Raw genomic sequence first — 23,866 nt, 5'->3', positions numbered from 1 at the left:
CAAGGTTAGTACTCAAGATTGAAATATCCGTGGTGGTCCGGACAAAATATTCATAATTTTATTCACAATGAATAACACACACGTTTTAATGAAAAAATCTTAATCAATTTTTAAACAAATAAAAATGAAAAAACAACGTCAAACATTAAGAAATTCCGCCATTTTGTTTTTTGTTATCGAAAATATTTGATCGCAGTTCGGACAATAATGACAAACGTACTTTTCAATAATCTGATGGAATTTTATTTTTTCGATGCCGTGAATTTGATATATCGTATCAGCCAATCACAAGTAGGGGAAATTTCAGGCAGCCATGACAGCAACAAAATCAATAATAAATAAGGAATACATTTTTTAAAATAATTTATAACCCCTTCTTTTAAGTATAAAAAGTTTGAAGTAAATAAAATAAATTGTGTAATTAAATAAACTATTTGAAAAAAATAATGAAGATGTGGTACTAACCCCTTAAAAATAAAAAGAATGTTTTTTACATCACAAATATTTATAATTTTTAGAAGTTGCAATAATTTTCTACGTAAAACTGTTAATGAATGTATTCGTTTGCTCAAATATTTCAAATACTTGAAAATTAAAATACTCAAAAACTCCTATAATTTCTCGTCATACTTTCGAGCACGAAGCACGAGTGTCGTGATGAGAATGTTATATTTAAAGTCGAAGAACTTAAGAAAATTAATTCTATTTTCTAAATGTATTATTTGCGTTACTGCATTTTTTGCAGAAATATTTGAATTTGAAGTGAAGCGAGCAGTTAAGAGCAGTCCAACAAAATGTACTGAAACTTTGCGACTGGAGTGTAGTGTTTAAAAATAATCAAATTCCGAAATTTCGTAAATTTTTGTAGCTTGATAATTTTTTTTGAACTTTTAAAAACTTGAGATTAATGTTAATATAACTAATTTTCTTTGTTTAAAAAAAATTTTAATTGGAATTTTGTACTAATTTATTTTAGATCATATTATCACAGTTTTCTTGAAAGTATCAAATTGATACCAAAATTTGTATCAATTTTTTATTTGATCCACATTTTAGTTCTCAGAGTCAACCTGTCGGAAAAATTTCAAGAATGAGTGATGAATCCCCTTTTTTTAAATTGATTAATATTATTGACGTCAAATAAAAACAAAATGAAACGAGCTCTAATTTTATTATATAAGGGTTAGTCCACTGACTTTCGTCTAATAGTGGTTGCTACCAAATTTTAAAAAATCTAGTTTTAATATATGTGAAACTCGATGATTCTCTGAGTTCATTAACCATAATATTATGGTAAAAATTTTATTCCCTTTAAAAATAATAAATATCAAAAGTAGGAGGTTCACAATGTGATTTTGTAACCTTAAATTTTTCAATTTTTTGGAGCACCGACAAAAAAGTTATAAGTAAATAAAAATTTTGAAAATATTTCAATAAATTTTTTTTCAAAATCAAATATCATCCAAAATAATAAATTTTTGTTATAATTCCTTCGTTCCTGTGTGCAGAATAAAGTGATTTATGTTTTTGGTGAGTTCCAACATCTAATTTTTAATAGTTTTTTAATAATAGCGTTTTTAAAAAAATTGAAAAATTTAAGGTTACAAAATCACATTGTGAACCTCCTACTTTTGATATTTAATATTTTTAAAGGGAATAAAATTTTTACTATAATATTATGGTTAATGAACTCAGGGAATCATCGAGTTTCACATATATTAAAACTAGATTTTTTTTAAATTTGGTCGCAACCACTATTAGACGAAAGTCAGTGAACTGATCCATAATAATTTATTATATTCTACTTATTTCAATCAATTTAATATATTCGTATATTATCGGCACCAGTGACACACATATTGCTAGTTCGCGTGTGCCACACAAACGGGCTATTTAGACAGCAATGGCACGCACATTGAGCTGCATTCTAGCTGGCACGTCGTCCGTTCAATCTGACCACAGACGGAACATGGCGCGCTATTGGCTAGGCATTTTAAAATCATACATGGTTTCCCATACGAGATCTTACATAGAATTTTATATGGAAGCTCATTAAATAAATACCACGAGTGTCAATATGGGATTCCTTATAAGGTATCATATAAAATACCATGAGTCACTGAAAGACCTTTTGCACTGCGTCGGAACTACGTGTGTGACTGCAGCGCTACTATAGGTTTTGGTGCGCTGAATTTCTAAATTTTGTATCGTGACTGCCCAACAATGAAAATGAACAGCTCACCAAATCTGTAAGAATGCTGTTGTCGAAAAGTTTGGGCGTATCCTGAACAAAACTTTCCTTATGATTAGGACCTTTGAGTTTGAAATTTTTGTTTTCTTTTAGAATATTATAAAGAAATAATGTTCTTTTATCAAGAAAAATAAATTGAAAAGTACATTTTAACAAAGACAAAGTTATAGTTATACAGAAGGTTTTAATTTTAAAATATTAATAACTCTAAACAGAATAATGTTACAATATTGGTTAGTAAGTCAAAGAATTTCTACACATATATTAATATACATGGACACACTTTAAAACATTAAGTTTTTGAAAATAAAACACATAATATGTTAGTTTCCGAACTATTGAAGCGCAAATCTTCCAGCACTTTCATTATTCTCTGCTAGGTCCGTTACCTTTTCTGAAACGTTTGTACTCTGACCCGCGTAAATTATCAGCTAACGCCCCTCTACCTTTGGCTTGCGGCCGTTAACTTCTTGGACAGCTGCACTCCAAAAATTGTTCAACTGCATACCAAAAGCATAGTTTCATAGCTGACCGCTTGAATGCTCCGCAGCCGCCTGTCGAAAGTCTGCTACGGTGCAAAAGGTCTCTCAGTGAGATCAAAATTTAAAAATTTTGAAAAATTAAATTTTTTCGAAATATCAAAAATGGTAAGAGATACGTAGAATCTCAAAAAAAATTCATCCAAAAACGTAAACTTTATTAGCCAAAAATGTCTTGAAAATAAGAAAGATGAAATTTGAAATGGATTAACATTTAAATAAATTGTTAAAGAAACAAGGTGTCCAGCGGTCAGGGAAGTCATTGAAGGTTAGGGAATTTAATTAAAAGTCAGGGAATTTTTTTAAATTTTTCCAAAAATGAACATTTTTATGATTTTTTCAAAAAAATTTTCGGTGCAAGTAAAAGTTTATAATACTAATAAATAAAATGTTTTTTATTATCTTAAAAATACTTTAATATTTGATAGATTTCATTTTTTTAATATTAAATATTTATTAAAGCAAAGTTGGAAGAAGGTTAGGAAAAAGTCACTGAATTCTTTTTGTATTTCTTGCTGGACACCCTGACAAAGCATTTTTTTCCTTGTCAACCCTATATTAGGTATATAAAATAAAAATTTATAAAACTACTCATGCATCTGCTTGTCAATGTTTACTCATAGTAAAACAAAAAAATAATTTAACAAAAAGTGTATGGACAATATAAAGTGAAATTGTTAGTTTCGCAATAAGCCACACACGCAAAGGCCCAAAGCCAGGAGCCCCGCGCGAAGCACGGATGAGAATGTCTCCAGTTTTTTTTTTTATTCATGCATGCAATACTCGTTTGCAAAGAATTTACAGCTATATCCAAAATAACCAATTCCCTCCATTACACACGGACGATGAGCAAAGTATTTTCTGCACTATTTAAATACTCAGTAAAATAACTAATTCAGATGAATTCAATTCAACTGAATCAGTTTTCATTTGCTGGGTTCTTTGCTAATTTTGCGCACCGTTTAACAGTGTGCAAAACACTTTGATCATCGTCCATGCGCGTGAGGGAGTCAAAAATTTTGAATAGCTGTAAGTGGTTTTCAAATGAGGTTATGCCTGCATTTATAAAGAAAACTATATTTCGATACACGTAGCTTCACGAGCGTATGTACATTGCTCAAACTCAAGACTCGACTTCGCCGTATTAAGTTCTCGCCACATTTTTACACTCACAATTTGCAAAACGCTCGTTTGGCTACTTGTATCGAAAAATACTATTTGTACATAGTTAAAAATTACATTACCTCTCTTATTTGTCGTATTACAACTCCACAGAGAATGCCTGGCATTTAAATCTCTATATAATAAAACTTTATTACCTACGTTTACTAATTTCTCTATTTCTTTGGTTAAAAATTTATTTGTTGATTTATTATATGTAGCTATAATATGTACTCCACTAACAAGTTTAACACAGATATACATATTCTATATTTATTTTATTACATATTTTAATTTCCTTATAGGAAATATTTTTAATTAAAATTGCTACTCCTCCTGTTCTATTTTTTCTCTTTTCTTAAACATACCTATGTAATTTTTAAATGTCAATTTATCTTTGCTTGTCATTTTTGTTTCATTAATCATTAAAATATTTATTTTAAAGCGATGAAGGAATTCAATCTTTTTTGTTATTCTATTTCTTATAATGACACATGAGTTGGAAGAGGACAGAATGACCAGCATGAAAAGGTCTACTTTAGTACGGACAAATATTATACTAAAAATTCTCAAATATTTGCTCCATTAGTAAGAAAAGTTCATACAAAAGTAGCAGAATAGTCTTTCATACTATAAAGCCTTGATTTTTCTCTCCGTGTAGAGATGTGCAAAATAATTCGAGCCGATCTGTTCGAATTTTTATTTTTTGTTCGAATGACGAATTTTTTGATATTTAAGCTAAGCTGACTCGAATCGAAATACAGTGAAACCCACGTATATCGGACCCGCATAATTCGGATTCCCATTTACATCGAATTATTTCCGGTCCCTTGAAATCTGATATACTTGGGTTTCACCGTAAATCGAATCGAACCATCGAACACACGCAATTCTGACGCGGTGCAAAAGGTCTTCCAGTCACGGAGAGAAATAGATGGTACGGGGTACTATCTAGATAATACCAGGTACCATATTTGATCTTACATATAAGGACAGCTATCTAGATTCTATCAGTTACTATCCAGATCGTAAGGAGTAACATCTTGACGATAGTAGGTAACATAATCATATTATTTGTAACATCTTTGATGGTACCGAGTATTATAATGGTGGTACCGGATAGAATCTACTTTTAACCATCTTAAGATGGGAAAATTCCAGGTGTGGAATTCCACACCTGGAAGTTTGATAGAAAGAGTAAAATTAAGTCCGACAGTCTAGAATCAAAGATATTGATATTTACGATCCACTGTGAAAGAGCCTTAATTGTAGAGTGGTTAAGCTCTTTTCATCGCGAAAATATTGGTTACCAATATTGCAAAGTTTCGCTTTGAGTCTCTTCCGGACTGCCACAGCTTTTTCTTCGTTTCTGCGCTTCTATAACTGCGCGCCGAAGCCGCTTCTCATGGATACGCTCTCTTTTTTTGTTTCGCTCTTCTCGATTCACCTTTGCATTGCATATAGCGTCATCCAGGCGCATTATCTCTTCACGCTACGCGCTCCGTTTATCTCTTGGACGCAAAACAGCTAATACATTTGACTACTTTTTAACTACCCTGCATAATTCAGAAGACATTCAATAAAATTTAAAAATTGTATCAATTATTTTCAGGAATTAGTTATAAGAACTAAGAATGCAGTTGGTAAAATGAAATAATTTTTATTAATTCCATTTAAAATAGTTAAATTAAAAACATACTCACAAAGACTTTAACTAAATTAGGCAGTAGTTACTTTAACTCCTTTCCAGTCAACAAATCAACGGTAGCTGAATTTCTCGACTATATTTTTTCAGTCTGCTTCAAACAAAATATAATTACGTCATTCGTAAAGAATTTATTTATGTGAGATTAATGCTTTTTATAAACTTAACTTAATTTTGTCATAGGCAAATAGATAAATCCGACATTTACCTTAAAGCCTAGGCATTAAGCTAAACGCGGGCAACTGTATCAACGATACGTGTGATATTCTTATTTTTCAATTTACCTGAAATGATTCAGTCATTTAGTTTGTTGTCTAGGGGTTTAGGAAATTGCCTAAGGCACACCTCTTTGCATTTATTTTTAAATTCCCAGGCAACAAGCTAAATGACTGATTCATTCCAGGCAAATAAAAAATAAGAATGTCTAAGTAATCCCACTGATTTAGACACTAAAATAAAAAAAACCGCGTCTGGTCAATTTACTAGATCAAATCTTTTCTGATCTTTAGGAGTAAAAAAACACATACAGAAAATCATGCAACACCACTTATAAATTTTTACGTTTTTAATACGACAGACAGACGGACAGGTTTTCAAAACCTTATTTTTTGGCATCAGGAGGTCTCGAAATGTGGAGATTCACTGGATTTAGAAAAAGGTCAAAATCGACCAAAATGAATACTTTCTTATTTATGATGAGAATGTAAAAATACATTATACATAAACTATGCAAAATGAATTTTGCAGAACTATTTTTGTCAGATTAATTTTGCAAAATCCATGATGCACAAACTATTTCTCTTAATTATAATGGTTACTGCGCGGAGAGAAATAGATGGTAAGATCTTATGACCTTAAAATGGTTAAAAGTAGTTGGTACCCGGTACCATCATTATGCTACTCAGTACTATCAAAGATGTTACAAAAAATATGGTTATGTTACCCACTACAATCAAGATGTTACAAAAAATATGGTTATGTTACCCACTACAATCAAGATGTTACTCCGTACAATCTGGATTGTAACTAATAAAATCTAGATAGCTGTTAGTATATATAAGATCAAAATATATAGTACGTGGTACTATCTAGATAGTACCCCGTACCATCTATTTCTCTCCATGTGAAACCACAAGAAATATCTTTTTCAAATTTTAGATAACTTTATACCAAAAAATGTTAAAAGTTAATTCAATTTTGTACAATCTTTGAATAAGTCTTATATTATACGGAACCTTGAATAAGAATTATATTCTCCGTGTATTGAATAAGACTTATATTCCCCGGAATTTCGAATAAGTATTATATTCCACAAAATCTTGATTTTTGATTTTCTTTCCAAAAATAAAGAGTCATTAATATTATTTATTTATACATAGTAAGTTTAAGAAAAAGTGGTATACAAAGTTTTTCTGTGTGGGCAGATCTCTAGAACTTTTAAATTTTAGGTTATCGTTAATTATTATTATACCTTACAAACTATAAAAATAATTTTTTAACACCATAATTTGACAAATTATTGTGCTTTTAAAATGTATCATAGATTTAACCCCCTGCTTTCGTTGATTTATCCCCACTCCAGCGTTATAGAATATATTTCCCATAATCTAACCAAATTGTTGTTTTTTGTCGATAACGGTAAAAAAAAAAATTTTCAAACCTATTGTAAATAACATATTTTTAATAAACGACAAACTATTGTCTAAATAAATTGTTGAAAATAGAAATAAAAATAATATTAAATTTTGTATACATTTGTAAATGTTTGTTTAGAGATTTTCAAAATATTCAAAATCAAATGACTACAAGGTTTTTATAAAATTTAATTTTTTATTATATAGAAGTTCGAGTTTCAAAAAAGATATCAGCTTGGAAAATTCTTCTACACAATACTCTAACAGATGCGCGGAAACATTTAAACAACATCATCAAATGGCACAAAGTCAACGTGGGCAACAAGGAATAAACAGATGCGATCTACCAGTTCAGCAAGAATTGCATTGTCAGCTTTATGGAAGAGAAAAACATCAGCTTACAAATCAAGGAGAGAAGATGGAACAACTAGAGATAATTGGACATCATAGTGAACATCTCAACCATGATCAACAAAGGAAAGAATTATCGCGATTGAGATATGAATCAGAACAGCTCCAATTCAAGAGACTAGAGGTTGAAAGATTAGAGCAACAGATATATGAAGCTGAAAATCATGAATATAAAAGACTAGAAGCTGAGAGACTAGAAGCTGAGAGAATGGAAGTTCAAAGAATAGAAGCTGAGAGAATAGAAGCTGAGAGAATGGAAGTTCAAAGAATAGAAGCTGAAAGAATAGAAGCTGAAAGAATAGAAGCTGAGAGAATGGAAGTTCAAAGAATAGAAGCTGAGAGAATGGAAGTTCAAAGAATAGAAGCTGAAAGAATAGAAGCAGAAAGAATTGAAGCACAAAGAATGGAAGCGGAATTGAGAAGGCAACAGAAGTTACAGTCTTCCAGTTTTTTAAGTCAACATCAATCTTCTAGTACTGCAACTGATGAACACTTATTGGGACAAAGTTTGACCGTGAATACAAAGGAAGCAATGTCCGCTGTTCAAGAACTATGGCAATCACCAAACACTAGCAATAACAGTCCAATGATCAGTAGACCTATGGATCATAGAATAACTGCCACAAGGGAAAAACTATCATTTAATATTCATATGGATAGCTCAATGACCCAACACGCTATGTCGACTAGTAAGCACCATCCGGGATATAATGTACCAATACAAACGTACAATGATCAGGAAAATAATCAAATTTATCACAGTCCTTTTGCAAGTCAAGAGCACCAGTCTTTCGGAGGACATGCCGTACATAATCCATATCATTATCAAGTACAAGTGAGTAATTGCAAATTCTAATTTCAATTTTATTAAGATAGAAAGTAAAATTCCCTTCGAAATGTGTAATTAGTAAGGAAATAAATTCTTTCAATGGGAAGGTAAGAAAACCTAAAACAAATTTGTCATTTTTTAAAGTTTCGACACGAAGTTTCAGTGGCGTCGTTACTAATTTATTTTAAAACATTTCCAAAGAGGATAGGATTATATCTAAAATAATAAATAAAAACTGATTTCGATGTTACAGAAACGAAAAAAAACTTATAATCAAGGAAAAACTGTTGTAAACGTAACCTATAAACCGTTTGCTTCTAAGGTCCCTTTCTTCAGAGCACGTCACATTTGTTGTTTAATGTGTATTTATCAATTTTTGTGTTTTTAAATTAATTAGCCTGAAGAGGATAGTAAATCACACCATCGAAACGTCGGGACTTTAAAAAATGACATATATTTATTTTATGTTTTCTTCAACTTTTTAATTTTCTTTTTATTATTAATGAATGCAGTCTGGAAAAAATTTGTAAACTAATTACTATTATGACACTTGTTGTTACAGCATATGGGAACACATCAACAAGGAATTCAGTCGCATCTTCAGTCACATATACAGCATCACTCACCCCATTTGCAGACATCGATACACCAGTCACATATTCATCATACATCTCACATGCAGTCCCCACATCAACAGCATATGGAACAACATATACACGTTCAGCCTCAACACAATCAAGCTCCAATGCTTCCTTCTCATCATATTCATATGCAACATCATACATCTCATATGCAAACATTACATGACACATCCCAACATATGCAGCAAATGGATCATAATTCACATCAACAGCATCACATGTACGGTAATGTAGTGGCTAATATGAGTTACCAACAATATTCTCCGGCTATGCAGTCTCCATTACCACCCATTGAACCTCAAAAACAGCTACATTTCACGTCGTATACGGATCCTGAGTCAGAGACTAACAAATCATATAAAATGCCCACTGAACTGCCGTATATAAAGTCTCCCGGTATGAATAGACGAGATTTGAAATTTCTTGAAAGTGCTGAGAACAAGGAGAATGCATTATGTGTTGAATATAATAGTCCACTTGAAGAAAATATGATTAAACAAGAAGAAAATATTTACGAGGATGAAACACTTGGTACTGCACCACTAACAGTAGATAATGAAACATGCATTACAGAAGCATTTAATACACATCTCACTAGCTCAACACCGATTAATCACTTTAAGGACTCCTACAGAGTAAAAGAACGTCATCAATTGCCTGGAGATGGTGGTCATCCTCCAACGTAAGTTTAATAAGCTTTATTTTTAACGAAAAAATCAAGAATACTTCCACGAAGGTTTTCGACGTGTTGAATCAGAATTTAAGGTCATGTAACATCAAGAGATAATTCTTTTTCAAAAAGATCAATAATTTAAAATTCATTTTGAAAATTAAAAAATTCTCTATTTGTCTCTGAGAAATCGTTTATTCAATTTTCTGGGGAATGGTTCTTCAGTTTTTTGGTATTATTGGTTCCGAATTTAAAGTCAAAATAACAAAATTCAAAATGGCGGACGAGTTTTTTAAAAATTGATTGTATTGATTCGTTTGAAAGTGGTTACTCAGGTGTTTTTTGGGGTTCCTGAACAAGAATTCGATGTCAGATTTTTGAAATTCAAAATAGCGGATATAATCACGTCCAAGAAGTTGGCAACGCCATTTTATATTTTCAAAAAAATAAAAGTTGTGCTGAATTGTGCTAGGTTTGTGCTCAACTTTGCCGAAAAAATTTAAAAAAAAATTTTTTTTTTCACAAAAACGCCATCTTGTTAAAAATTAAAAACAAAAGTTGTGCTAAACACATCAATCACAACAGAATATTGTACCACAGTAAAAGAAAATTTTTTCAAAAATAATTTTAAAACAACTTTATGAAAAATTAAATATTTTAAAATAAATATTTTGAAAAATAAAAGTTGTGCTGACTTGTCCTAACCGAGAACAGTAAAAAAGTTTCAATAAACTTTTCCCTAAACTTCATATTTTCCATAAAAAATCAGGTTTTTTCAAATTTTTTTAAACAAAAATTTTGAATTTTTGAAATTGAAAAGTTGTGCTGACTTGTTCTAACCGAACAGAGTAAGACTTTTCCCTAAAGTTCATTTTTTCCATTGTCCTGAAAAGGACAGATTGTACCTAACTGCAGACGGTTAATTCATATTATTTTAGGTTTCGAACTTAAAGTATTTTCTACGTATGACATTTTTTTCGGTGTTTGTCCTGAAAAGGACAGATTGTATTGACCGGCAGACGGTTGATGTATATTATTTTAGGTTTAAAACTAAAAGTATTTCCAACGATTGGTAATTTTGGCGGTGATTGTCCTGAAAAGGACAGATTGTTTATAACGGCTGGCGGTTGGTAACATGGCGTTGAGAGGTTGTATGGTTTCGCGACAGCTTGACTGGTAACAGAGTCAGTTAAGGTAACTGACTTGTTGCTCCGTTGAAGTTTGGGGGCGACTGAGAGGGAGTCAGGAAAATTGCAGTCTTTATGCGCCTCTGCTGTGTCTCATCCTCCGCTTCCCCTTCCCACATGGCCAATCAGCATGAGAGATACTTTTGAGGAGTCAAAAGCGGGGGTCTGATATACCCATAAAAATTACAACAGAAGGAATAAATTATGGTATAGCAGGATTTGTTGCTTATAAGGACTGTATGACTTAAGTGTACCTTGACATTGTGTAGCTTATGTTTACGTTGATAGGAGATGGTGGAAATATGACGATTTGTTATCTTCAAAATCACCGCAAAGAATAGACAGTAAAGAAATCGTAGATCCGCATTTTTTCATCTACGTTAAACAGAATTTGTAAAAATTCAAAAAAAATTCCAAGGAAATAATTGGAATTAAGAATTGTATCTTAAAAAGAACAATGCTTTAAAATGTATAAAGAAATTCTACAAATTGATGGAAAAACACTTAAATGTTTTTGTCTTTATGTATTTTTAATACTAATTGGCTAAAAACATAAAAACTATTAGCAAAAATGCAATTTTCTTAAAAATTTGTGTAATAACTTCTTTCGAAGAAGTTTGAATAATAAATTTGTTGATACAATTTATTAAGAAATACTATTTTACAAAAAAAGTTAAAGCATCATGAATGTTCAAATAATTTAAAAAATTAAATATTTTACAATAATGATATTTATAAAAAATATTTAAGTTTTATAAATATACTTAAACTTAATATCAAGATAGTGTTTAAACTATCAAATGTTATAAACACGCCATCAAGTTAAAATACTTTAACTTGATGCCAGTCCAAAGCCTGTAAAGTGTGAAGGAAAAATTTTGATTTTTATAAACATTCAATTAGAAGTACCGCTGCACCACTTGACTGAATCTCGCTCTTGACTCCTTCACCGTACCGCGCAGGCGCGGTGCTGGTGGGGGTATCTCTCATGCTGATTGGCCATGTGGGAAGGGGAAGCGGAGGATGAGACACAGCAGAGGCGCATAAAGACTGCAATTTTCCTGACTCCCTCTCAGTCGCCCCCAGGCCCGGTCAACTCCATTGAATAAAAATGGCAATGAACAGCGCCTCTACCACCAACATAACAACTAAATTTTACCCAGCCTGTATATCTATATATACCAAAGATATAGATATACAGGCTGGGTAAAATTTAGTTGCTATGTTGGTGGTAGAGGCGCTGATCATTGCCATTTCTATTCAATGGAGTAGACCGGGCCTGGTCGCCCCCAAACTTCAACGGAGCAACAAGTCAGTTACCTTAACTGACTCTGTTACCAGTCAAGCTGTCGCGAAACCATACAACCTCTCAACGCCATGTTACCAACCGCCAGCCGTTATAAACAATCTGTCCTTTTCAGGACAATCACCGCCAAAATTACCAATCGTTGGAAATACTTTTAGTTTTAAACCTAAAATAATATACATCAACCGTCTGCCGGTCAATACAATCTGTCCTTTTCAGGACAAACACCGAAAAAAATGTCATACGTAGAAAATACTTTAAGTTCGAAACCTAAAATAATATGAATTAACCGTCTGCAGTTAGGTACAATCTGTCCTTTTCAGGACAATGGAAAAAATGAACTTTAGGGAAAAGTCTTACTCTGTTCGGTTAGAACAAGTCAGCACAACTTTTCAATTTCAAAAATTCAAAATTTTTGTTTAAAAAAATTTGAAAAAACATGATTTTTTATGGAAAATATGAAGTTTAGGGAAAAGTTTATTGAAACTTTTTTACTGTTCTCGGTTAGGACAAGTCAGCACAACTTTTATTTTTCAAAATCCTCGTTTTTGAAAACTTTTGTTTAAAAAAAATTTGAAAAACGTGATTTTCCATAGAAAATATGAATTTTAGGGGAAAGTTTAGTAAGAGTTTGTTACTGTTCTCGGTTAGCACAAGTCAGCACAACTTTTCATTTTTAAAAATATTTATTTTAAAATATTTAATTTTTCATAAAGTTGTTTTAAAATTATTTTTGAAAAAATTTTTTTTTTACTGTGGCACAATATTATGTTGTGATTGATGTGTTTAGCACAACTTTTGTTTTTAATTTTTAACAAGATGGCGTTTTTGTGAAAACTTGGGACCCTTTTCCCTACATAATACGGTACATTCTTCATAAAAATCATGTTTAAAATTTAAAAAAACGGATGTATTAGGTTTTCTTAAATTGCTTCTCAATATTTTTAACTCTTGAAAATAATTTCAGCTTTGGCACATGATTCTAAATTGTACAGCTCCTCTATAAAGTCGATGGGTTAACAGTTAACACTACGTTAAATTATAAAATTATTATTCTTTTTTATTTTCTTCCTAAACTTTTCAAATAAGCTAACTAATTTTGGTTAGCAAACATTTGTTAGCATTTGCAGACATTTCATTATTTTCCGTGTATATTCAGTTTAATATGAGCCATATAATTAAAGAAATAAAATTGTCTACGTAGGATACCAGAGGTTCAAGTTGCAGATGGCGATGATAAGCTAAGTATTATCATGGAATCAACGAAAGAATATATTTCCAGCAGTTCGGGAAGCAGCATGCATACTCGAACTACAACATTAGGTTTTACGTCAACACGAGAAGACCTTGGAACCATTAAAGAAAAGTCTAGTCCAGGTTTGTAATTTAATTATTTTAAACTACAAGAAGTATATTTTGCAGTTATTTAACAAGCAGCGAATATAAAAAGTTATATATTTGCACAAGTTGAAAGAGCAGTTAGTAACGACTTATCATTTCATGAAAAAACTACGTCGAATTGATATTTTACAATAAAAAAAGCGAATAACGATGATGGACATATGATATAAAAAATACGGTTTATTCTTAATCTTAAAAATTATTCCATTCCAAATTTTTATCTTACTAATTAATGCTATCTAGTTTTTATATAACTATCAGTCTACTTTAAATTTAAAATATATTTGCTCTACATTCCCCAGTTCAGAGCTTTCGGTATCCGATTTATTGACAATTACAATCTATCCCCATTAAAAAAAGTAAATTTAATTATTGATTTTCTCTTAGGTTTATTATCCAATGATACATTACTAGCAGCGAATCAAACATATGATCAAAAAATGAGAGCTAAAATACAAGCGGTTCATGCTCAAAGTCCACGAACTGTACAACGGAACGTCGACCAAATAACATCGGATATTCAAATCAATTGCGATCTTAGAAAATCAATAAATTTTAATTTGAATAATGAACATTTTAGCAACGAAATAAATGATGAAAAAGTCAATACAATGGAATATGAAGAGCAAGAACCAATGGAAGAAGTGGAAGAAGAAATTTTTGAATTACCAGAGGGTAATATAAATCCATTTGATAAAAATTTAATCGCTGGTCTGTTAAGAAAAATTAAGTTTCCACAATCTCAACATGCGGAAGGATACGTAAGACTAAACTGCAATTTAAATAAATTTGTGCCTTCCACCATGATTACGCTTGGTAAATATATTAAAAATTTTAATTATATAAACATTACAATAAGTTGAAACAATTAATTTACTTTTAAAATATTGTGCATTTTTAGGAAATCAAGCATATGACTTGGATAAGTGCCTTGGAAAAGGAACATATGGGAAAGTTTTTAAAGCCGTAGATTTACAAAAAAGACAAACCGTAGCCCTTAAAACTCAAAAACCTGCTTGGGTTTGGGAGTTTTATATTGCTCGAGAAATTAAGGCTCGCCTTACAAACCCTTATATGGTTCGCTTTTTAATTAAATTATTTACATTTAACTATAATTTATTCTTGAGTGATTTTTACTTGATGTGATTTTAATTTTCAGTTGCGTGGTTTTATGGATATTCAAACAGCCTATGTTGCTGATAATAGTAGTGTTTTAGTTTCTGAATACTCGAAATATGGAACTCTATTGTCAGTAACTAATCAGGTCAAAATAGCTACTGGAAAGCCAGTACATGAAGCCCTAGCTATATTTTTTACTATTGAAATGTTACATATTATCGAATATTTACATAAATGTCAAATTATACATGGAGATATAAAGCCGGACAATTTTCTTCTCATGCATTTGTAAGTGTGTCTATATTTTTCATGTTCGAATGAGTTAGTTATTTTGTAATACATATTTGTATGTTACATTGCTTTCTCATTATACTATTTTTTCTTTTTAGGCCAACAGAAGATGCAAGACCGACAATTCAGTTAATTGACTTTGGATGTAGTATTGACATGAGTCTCTTCCCAGAGAATACACAATTCATGCAAGTCATAAAAACCGAAGAATTCACTTGTATTGAAATGCAAACAGGAAAACCATGGACTTATCAGACTGATCTGTATTGTCTAGCTGCTTCTAGTCATTGCCTACTTTTTGGTAGTTACATGCGTGTTTCAAATGCAGGAGGTCGCTGGTTCATAAACTCGAAAATTCCCAGGTAAATCACATTCTTCTTTAAATAAGAATAAATAATTTATTTCTTATGTAGAGTGTTAAATAATATCTGAAAATTGCAAGGAAGATTTAAGGCCTAAAATGATTTTGGAAAAATTTTTTAAAAACTTGCAGAATTATTCTTGTACTGAATTTGCTTTAAAATTACACTATCATGGTACCCTGGAACCAATCTCAACCCTCAACATTCTCCCTTTCAAAAATCCCTGTTGCAACTTGTTCGGGGTACCTCACTGAATATTTTTCAACAAGAAAAATCAAAATCCGTCGGGCACTTTTTTTTAATTTCAATTTTTGTGATTTTAGCGCCAAATTAAAAAAAACTGGTTTTTATAATTATTTAAAGTAAAATTCAACTTCACATGGTCAAATTTTGTTCAAGAAATTATACAAAATTATAATTCCGGTAAAAATTTTTCTGTAGAATCGAAATCTGACATTGGCTTTCGAATTTAAAGCAGAGGAATCCCAAAAAATCCGGAAAACTGTAAATATTCTAAAAGCAATCTCACTGTCGTTTTTTTTCAAGTTTTCTGTGTCGAAATTTTTTTTCTGTATTAAACACAGAATTCCTTACGCCATCTACAAACAACAGTGGTAAATTCCACAAAACTGCTGCGTTGGTTTTCGAAATATACAAATTGTTCTTTGTGAAAAAGCCAAGATTAATTGGCGCAGGCGCAAATTTCTTGGGAAAAAAACAGACTAGAAACGAATTAAAAATTGTTTATATATTTACATATTTAATAATAGAAAGCAAATTTGAATCAGAAAATTTAAAATCAGTAGAAACGTCGTAAACATACCCTAGATTTTGTTAACTTTTAAATTCAAAATTTTAATCACTGCCAAAAAAATGTTCATTCTATAATATTTTGTTTTGTAAATTTGAAAATGTAACTGTTACTTATTGGGAAATTTCGATAAATTTTGAAATTGCTCTTATTTTTATAAAATTTAACAGACAATTTGGAAAAAACGACGCTACGGTGAGATTGTTTTTAGAATATTTACAGTTTTCCGGATTTTCTGGGATTCCTCTGCTTTTAATTCGAAAGCCAATGTCAGATTTCGATTCTACAGAAAAATTTCTACCGGAATTATGATTTTGTATAATTTCTGGAACAAAATTTGACCATGTGAAGTTGAATTTTACTTTAAAAACCAGTTTTTTTTTAATTTGGCGCTAAAATCACAAAAATTGAAATTAAAAAAAAGTGCCCGACGGATTTTGATTTTTCTTGTTGAAAAATATTCAGTGAGGTACCCCTAACAAGTTGCAACAGGGATTTTTGAAAGGGAGAATGATGAGGGTTGAGATTGGTTCCAGGGTACCGTGCTATGCTCAAATCGAGAACTTTTTCTTTTTGAACAAAATTGGCACATTGCAGATAAACCTAATTCGAGTACGTTGAATGCAACGACGTTAACCGTTTTTCAAAATATAGACATTTTACTTTTTTTTGTCCATTACAAAAAAACATTTTGTTCCTAATCAAAGAGCATCGTTTCACTTAAAACCCGATTACGAATTTGATGACAGTTTAGAGAAATTCAGAATGGCGGACGAATTTTTAAAAATTTATTTGATTCGCATGAAATCTATTTAATAGATTAGATATATGAGGTATTCCATGCCAAATCGGAGACCATTTGGCTTTTGCACCTCAGATCTTTTTGAAAATTTTTTTCCTTTTAGTACTCATGAAGACTAGCTTTCATGATTTTTTTCAAATTTTTTCATCAAGCCCTTTAGGAGATATCAATTTTTGAAAAATTACGTCACTTTTTTTTGAAATGCTTGTAATTTCGCTAAAAATTGACCAAATTGGATCAATCTTATATCAAAATTTTTGTTTTTAAACGTACTTTCCAAAAAAAATATTGAAAGGTATTTTCGAAAAAAATTTCTATTAGATTTTTGAGATTTAAGACTAAAAATTCATTTTTGAACCTGTGTGTATCGATCGATTTTTTTCAAAATTTTTTTACAAAAACTGCTCTAAATTTGACGAATTTTGAGCCTAGTCCGATAATGGGAAAACGATGGGAACTATTTTTTTCGAATTTTCAAATTTTACGTTTTTAATTATTCACGTTAAAAAGTATTTAAAATTATTCTTAGAACTATTTTACTATATATATATATATATATATATATAATTAATAATGTGTAATTATTTGATGCCTAGAGATTAATTATTTTAGATTGATTAAAGGAAAAAGATATAAACAAAAAAAGTATTAAACATGCTCAATGAAGTTTTTTCATCGAGACTATTCTTTACTCTATGATTCTGTAGTTTAAAAGGGTTGCAGCAGAAATTAAATGCTCCTAAATTTGACATGGCATAAGAACGTAGAATTGTTTTTTTACATGACACGCTATAAAGACTAATAAAATATGTTTTTAGGTTAAATTTGATTGCGATATTTTCGCACTTGTTCCCATGGTGAATATTAATCAGGAGTAACAGTGCGCAAGTCGCGTTTTCGTATTCTTCTGCGCACGCTATTACTCCGCCATTTTGAAAATAATTTCGGTTTTAAAATAGGAATCTATCGTTTTTTTCAGATTTTTATCTTCCTAGTCTGCAAATTTATTTTTTAATTCTTAATTTGTGATTAAAGATTTCATTCATATTTATTAATTATCGAGTTATCTGGTATTATTTTGAAAATGTTTATGCATGTTTAATACTTTTTTTGTTTATATCTTTTTCCTTTAATCAATCTAAAATAATTAATCTCTAGGCATCAAATAATTACACATTATTAATTATATATATATATATATATATATAGTAAAATAGTTCTAAGAATAATTTTAAATACTTTTTAACGTGAATAATTAAAAACGTAAAATTTGAAAATTCGAAAAAAATAGTTCCCATCGTTTTCCCATTATCGGACTAGGCTCAAAATTCGTCAAATTTAGAGCAGTTTTTGTAAAAAAATTTTGAAAAAAATCGATCGATACACACAGGTTCAAAAATGAATTTTTAGTCTTAAATCTCAAAAATCTAATAGAAATTTTTTTCGAAAATACCTTTCAATATTTTTTTTGGAAAGTACGTTTAAAAACAAAAATTTTGATATAAGATTGATCCAATTTGGTCAATTTTTAGCGAAATTACAAGCATTTCAAAAAAAAGTGACGTAATTTTTCAAAAATTGATATCTCCTAAAGGGCTTGATGAAAAAATTTGAAAAAAATCATGAAAGCTAGTCTTCATGAGTACTAAAAGGAAAAAAATTTTCAAAAAGATCTGAGGTGCAAAAGCCAAATGGTCTCCGATTTGGCATGGAATACCTCATATATATTTAATAGATCCACCGGACCTTGAAACCTTGAATTGGAAATGAATTTTGTCAAACCTTGAAAAAACCGTGAATTGGGCGTGAATTTTTTTTTAAACCTTGAATTTTAATGGCCAATTATTGATATTTCCCAGAATTATTGTGGTTAGGTTCAATTTGTTTAACATAAAGCTTTTATCACGCTCCTAACTCACAATTTCTATGCATCATTAGATTGGCTGGTTTCTCTTTGTCTTTATCGATCTAATTAAGCTAATCAATTTTCGATATGACAATTCTGAAAGCAGTTCACGAGTGGATTCGTTTCTGTCTTATAATTGAGACTTCTAAATAGCCCAATTGAGAGTCCCAATTCCATAACTCGTTCGACGCTCGGACGCACGCTCTATAGGTAGTCGGGTAGCAGTGAGCGGCAATGGCTCTCCTACTGCTACCCGACTACCATCAGAGCATGCGTTCGTGCGTCCAACGAGTTGTAGAATTCTGACGCTCAATTCTGCATGAACAATATATAATTGGGTCATGAACCACCCATCTTTTTACTAGAGTCAAACAACTGAAAATCATTTCATGTTGTGATTTTGTAACATTAAATGTTGCACTTTTTTGGAAACGCTATTCAATGAATAAAAATTTTACTATATAAATTATTTCTGTTCTTTTTTATTAAACTTCCACAGCTGTCAAATTAACCTGTTTTCCATGCAACTTAACTTAACCCCTTCGCTGGCAAAAGGAATTCGATAAAAAGTGCCCAAAATGCAAGGAAAATGTTTTTTTCTAAAAATTGGTATCCAGGGGTTTTTGGGGTCGCTAATGACGAATTCGATGTTAGTTTTTCAAAATTCAAAATGGCTGATCCAATATAGCGGACATTTTTTCAAAAATTGTTTGGATTCGCTTGAAATTCTCTACATGAAGGTTTTCGGGGTCGCTGATTACAAATTCGACATTAGTTTTCCAAAATTTAAATTTTAGATACAGTATGGCGGACGTTTTTTTCAAAAATCATTGTATTTTCCCAAAAAATGGGTTTTCTTGGGGTTTTTTTGGTGTCGATGATTACGAATCTGAAGCCATATTTTTAAATATTCAAAATGGCAGATCCAATATGGCGGACGATTTTTTGAAGAATCATTGTATTTTCTTAAAAAATGGGTTTCTGAAAATTTTTTATGTCGCTGATTACAAATCTAAATATTGTCCGCCATATTAGATCCGCCATTTTGCATTTTGAAGAACTAACATTGATTCGTAATCAGCGACCCCAAAAACCCCTGAATACTAATTATTAAGCGAATCCAAACGATTTTTTAAAAAAAGTCCGCCATATTCGATCCGTCATTTTGAATTTTGAAAAATTAACATTATACTCGTAATCAGCGACACCGAAAACCCCCGAGTACCAATTTTTAATCAAATTCAAGTAATTTTTTAAAATTTTGTCCGCCATATTAGATCCGCCATTTTGTATTTTGAAAAACTAACGTCGGATTCGTAAACAGCGACCTCAAAAACCCTTGAATGGGAAGTTTAAACCAAATCCGTACGGTGGGTTTTGCTGGGGCACGAGAGGGTATATGAAATGAATGGTTGACGCGTAAACGCGTCAATACCAATGGAGGGGTTTAACCTATAAAAAATTATATGTTTGGAACTATTTAATCAAACCAACAAAATAGCATTTAAATGTTTAAATGTATATATGAAATTGTGTAAAAACATTCACAAATATCAAATGAATTATATAGTTTTTATAAAATAAAACTTTATTATTCAAAGAGTAATTTTTTAAAATATTTTCTCCACTAAGTAATTTAATGATAATTCTACATAGATTTTTATTAACTAAAATAATGATGAACTGATTTATTTAAGATATGCCAAAAAGGACGCCTGGGAGAGATATTTTACGGACCTGTTAAACATAGAGTCTTGTGATCGAATGCCAGACTTACCTAAATTAAGAAACATAATGGAAGAAGCTCTAAGTTTGATGTCGGGAAAGGAAGGGAAAATTAGGAGTTTTTGCAATGTCCTGAATAATCGATAACGCTTACTCAATTCCAGCAAGTTATCGATGCCTGAAGGTATATACAGATTTAGAAAAGAACCAACACTTATAAATTAATTAAAATGACATTATCATGCTATTTATTACATAGTTTATAATCATACTATCGTCTAGTTGCACAGAACTAGACGTAGACGTTCGGCCTGCTTCGTGGAAGCTCTAATGTTATTTTTCAGAAATTGTTACAAAAATCTTGTTACATTACATATTTACTCGGTTTTACACCTGTATTATAGAATATACCTGGTATTATAGAAAATGGGTATAGTAAAATTTATTGCTACTGAAAGAAATTTACTTCATAACTTACATTCTTAGCAAACCGATTAGGCACTTGGTTTCAAATTTAATCACAATAAAAAACAGAAATGAAATTTCATACTAGTGGTACCTTTTACCACAATATTTTTTTGAAACAAGTTGCTATAATTTAAATTAGTAATAATTTTAATCTGTTACATAAAACATTACTAAATTTCATGAAATTTATGCGAGTAATAAAGTGTTCAAATGGGAATTTGAATAAATAATCATCATTTCAAAAACATTTATTATTGTGGAAAATTGTATTAAAGACCTTTTTGATCGAATAAATGATTTTAATCAAGTTTTTATTTTAATTGCTTTTGATCAGCAGAACAAAGTTGCAATGTTTTTATTTTATAAATTATTATTATTTTTATTTATCATTTTATAAGCAAAGATTTTAGCCAGAAATGATCATTCTTTCTTCTATTACACCATTTTTCATGCGTATTTCATGTAAACTATTATTTAATCAAAAATATGTTTATTTACAAGAACTTGAAAAAAACATTTACACCTTTATAATAATAAAAGACTTGATATTAGTCGATTCATTGCTCCATTTCTGCTATCTTGTAATCTGAAAATTTTCATTTTCATTAGATTATTTATTTTAATTAATTTTCCAATTCTAAATTCCAGCAAATAAAGATTTAAAATTATTCCCCTTCTACTTTGTCTTTATCTCCAAAAACTTTGACAACTAAACTTTTAATATTTTTTTTATTCGTAATAAAATATTAACAATTAATTATTTTACAATGTTGTATACCATGCAGAGAAAAGTTTTTGGTAGTTCTTCTCTATCAACAATGGTGGCGCCTAGTTCCTAGGCATGAAATGAAGAGGCAGCACCATTTTGGGTCTACTGCTTCCCCTCGTGGGAGCTCTGAAATGAGTTGAATAAATATAAATATATCTAACATTTATCATTATTTAAATGAATAATCTCTAACATTATAAAATTAGAAAGCGACGTTTTTGTCAGGTTACTTTAAGGGGTTAGGCTCGGCTAGCGTAAAGCACGAAAATTAGACATAATTTTTTTGAAAGTTTTTTTTTTGTGTAACCCCTTAATAATATTTCTATTTCCTTATATGTTCTCATTCTTTAGAATAGCATATTATACATCAAGGGAGGGAAGGCCGTGATTAAATGCAAAGCGCAATGTTCGAAAGCGAGCTTGGAGAACATTGTGCGATGCAAATAATACGGCCTTCCATAGTGTTTATTTAATTTTCACAAATATAAGAAACCTTGCGTTTTGTAAACGTATAGAGGGGAACTTAAAGTTTTCAGGTTAGTGAGCATCAGAGGAAAAAAAAACTTTCTGACGCGTTACTAACTAAATATATTTTTTTACACATTTTGTACATCATACGTATACTAAGAAAAGTTTTTTGAAAACAAAGGTCTTTTGCAATTTTTATTCATTTTATCACAGTTATTTTTTTAGTGAATCATGTGAATAATGTCGGATAATAAAAAAAATGTACAGTTAAATTTGTCATAAAAAATTGGAGTTCTACAACTCCGTTTCTGACATTTCATTTTCAATGTATTGCAAGTACATAGATAATTATGATTTTATATATATTGAAATAAAAAATTTAAATCTTGCAATTCTTCAATTTATATATCCATGTTTATTTTTAAATATAGGTTCAACTCTTAATATTGTTCAATAATAGTATAATTTTTGTAAATAGTCTATGTATGTATATAGCAGAATCATGTCATGTCATTTTAGACCTATAATTCTAATTTAAAAACGTGTTACTTACATTTTTGAGTAGAAATAAGAATTAGAATAAATTCAATGAATTTAGTTTTTGTTACAATCTGATTTCCAACCTAATATAATATTTAACATAACATATAAACGTAAATTCAAAATATCTTGCATGTTTTAATAATTAGATTATTATAAATCAGTCAGTTTCTAAAAATACAAATGCGCATTTAAATATTTTTTCTAAGCTATTTTGAAATCTGAAAATTAGTATTAGTGACTCCAAAAAACAACACAGTAACAAGTTTCAGATAAATACGAAAAATTTCTTAAAGGTGTTCCACCATATTGAATCATCAATTTTTAATTTAATATAACTAACATCGAATTCATAACTACCAATCCCAAAAACCTCCAAATACCGATGTTATGGAGTTTAACTTAGCTTTTTGAATTTGTTAAATAATTTATCGGAACATTATTATTTCGAATCAGCCGAAATATTTTAATCACTTAATTCTAATACAAATAGGTTAGTAAAGAATAAAATGATTTTAATGTATAGAAATAAAAAATATTTTAAAATTATTTTTTAAGATTAAGATTTTTAAAGAATTATACACAGATAAAAAAATTCCCAAAATGTAGTTGTAATATGTGAATTGTCTTTTATTATCAAGCATATCTAGAGTTTTGCCTATTTGCAATAAAAAATTACAATTTTGATTCAGAATAACATTTAACATATTGAAATGAAATTGGCCTATGACTGACATGATGTGTATATATACATATAAAATAATTTTTTCCACATAAGTTATACTTTTAAAAGTTTTTCAAAAAATATATTGGTTATATTAGGTCATTCTGTATGTATAAATTCACACATTATAAATTATGCATATTAAT

At 30.1% G+C, this 23,866-nt stretch overlaps 1 protein-coding gene across 1 annotated transcript in view; it reads left to right on the top strand.

Annotated features, from left to right (window-relative positions):
- The window catches only part of LOC127284438 (uncharacterized), a 49,448-nt gene extending 27,922 nt beyond the window's left edge, over positions 1-21,526 (top strand). The window contains exons 8-15 of the mRNA XM_051309859.1: positions 7,498-8,536; positions 9,093-9,853; positions 13,539-13,711; positions 14,123-14,551; positions 14,637-14,812; positions 14,895-15,142; positions 15,244-15,507; positions 20,724-21,526. Of these exons, the coding sequence (XP_051165816.1) occupies positions 7,498-8,536; positions 9,093-9,853; positions 13,539-13,711; positions 14,123-14,551; positions 14,637-14,812; positions 14,895-15,142; positions 15,244-15,507; positions 20,724-20,898 (3,265 nt within the window). The 3' untranslated portion in view covers positions 20,899-21,526. The remainder of the gene's footprint in view (positions 1-7,497; positions 8,537-9,092; positions 9,854-13,538; positions 13,712-14,122; positions 14,552-14,636; positions 14,813-14,894; positions 15,143-15,243; positions 15,508-20,723) is intronic.
- Positions 21,527-23,866: the final 2,340 nt, after the last annotated feature.

The sequence above is a fragment of the Leptopilina boulardi genome, unplaced genomic scaffold (assembly GCF_019393585.1).
Source record: "Leptopilina boulardi isolate dan_hultmark-lab unplaced genomic scaffold, ZJU_Lbou_2.1 LbouV2_324, whole genome shotgun sequence".
NCBI classification, from domain to species: domain Eukaryota; kingdom Metazoa; phylum Arthropoda; class Insecta; order Hymenoptera; family Figitidae; genus Leptopilina; species Leptopilina boulardi.
This window is presented reverse-complemented; position numbering and strand designations above follow the sequence as displayed.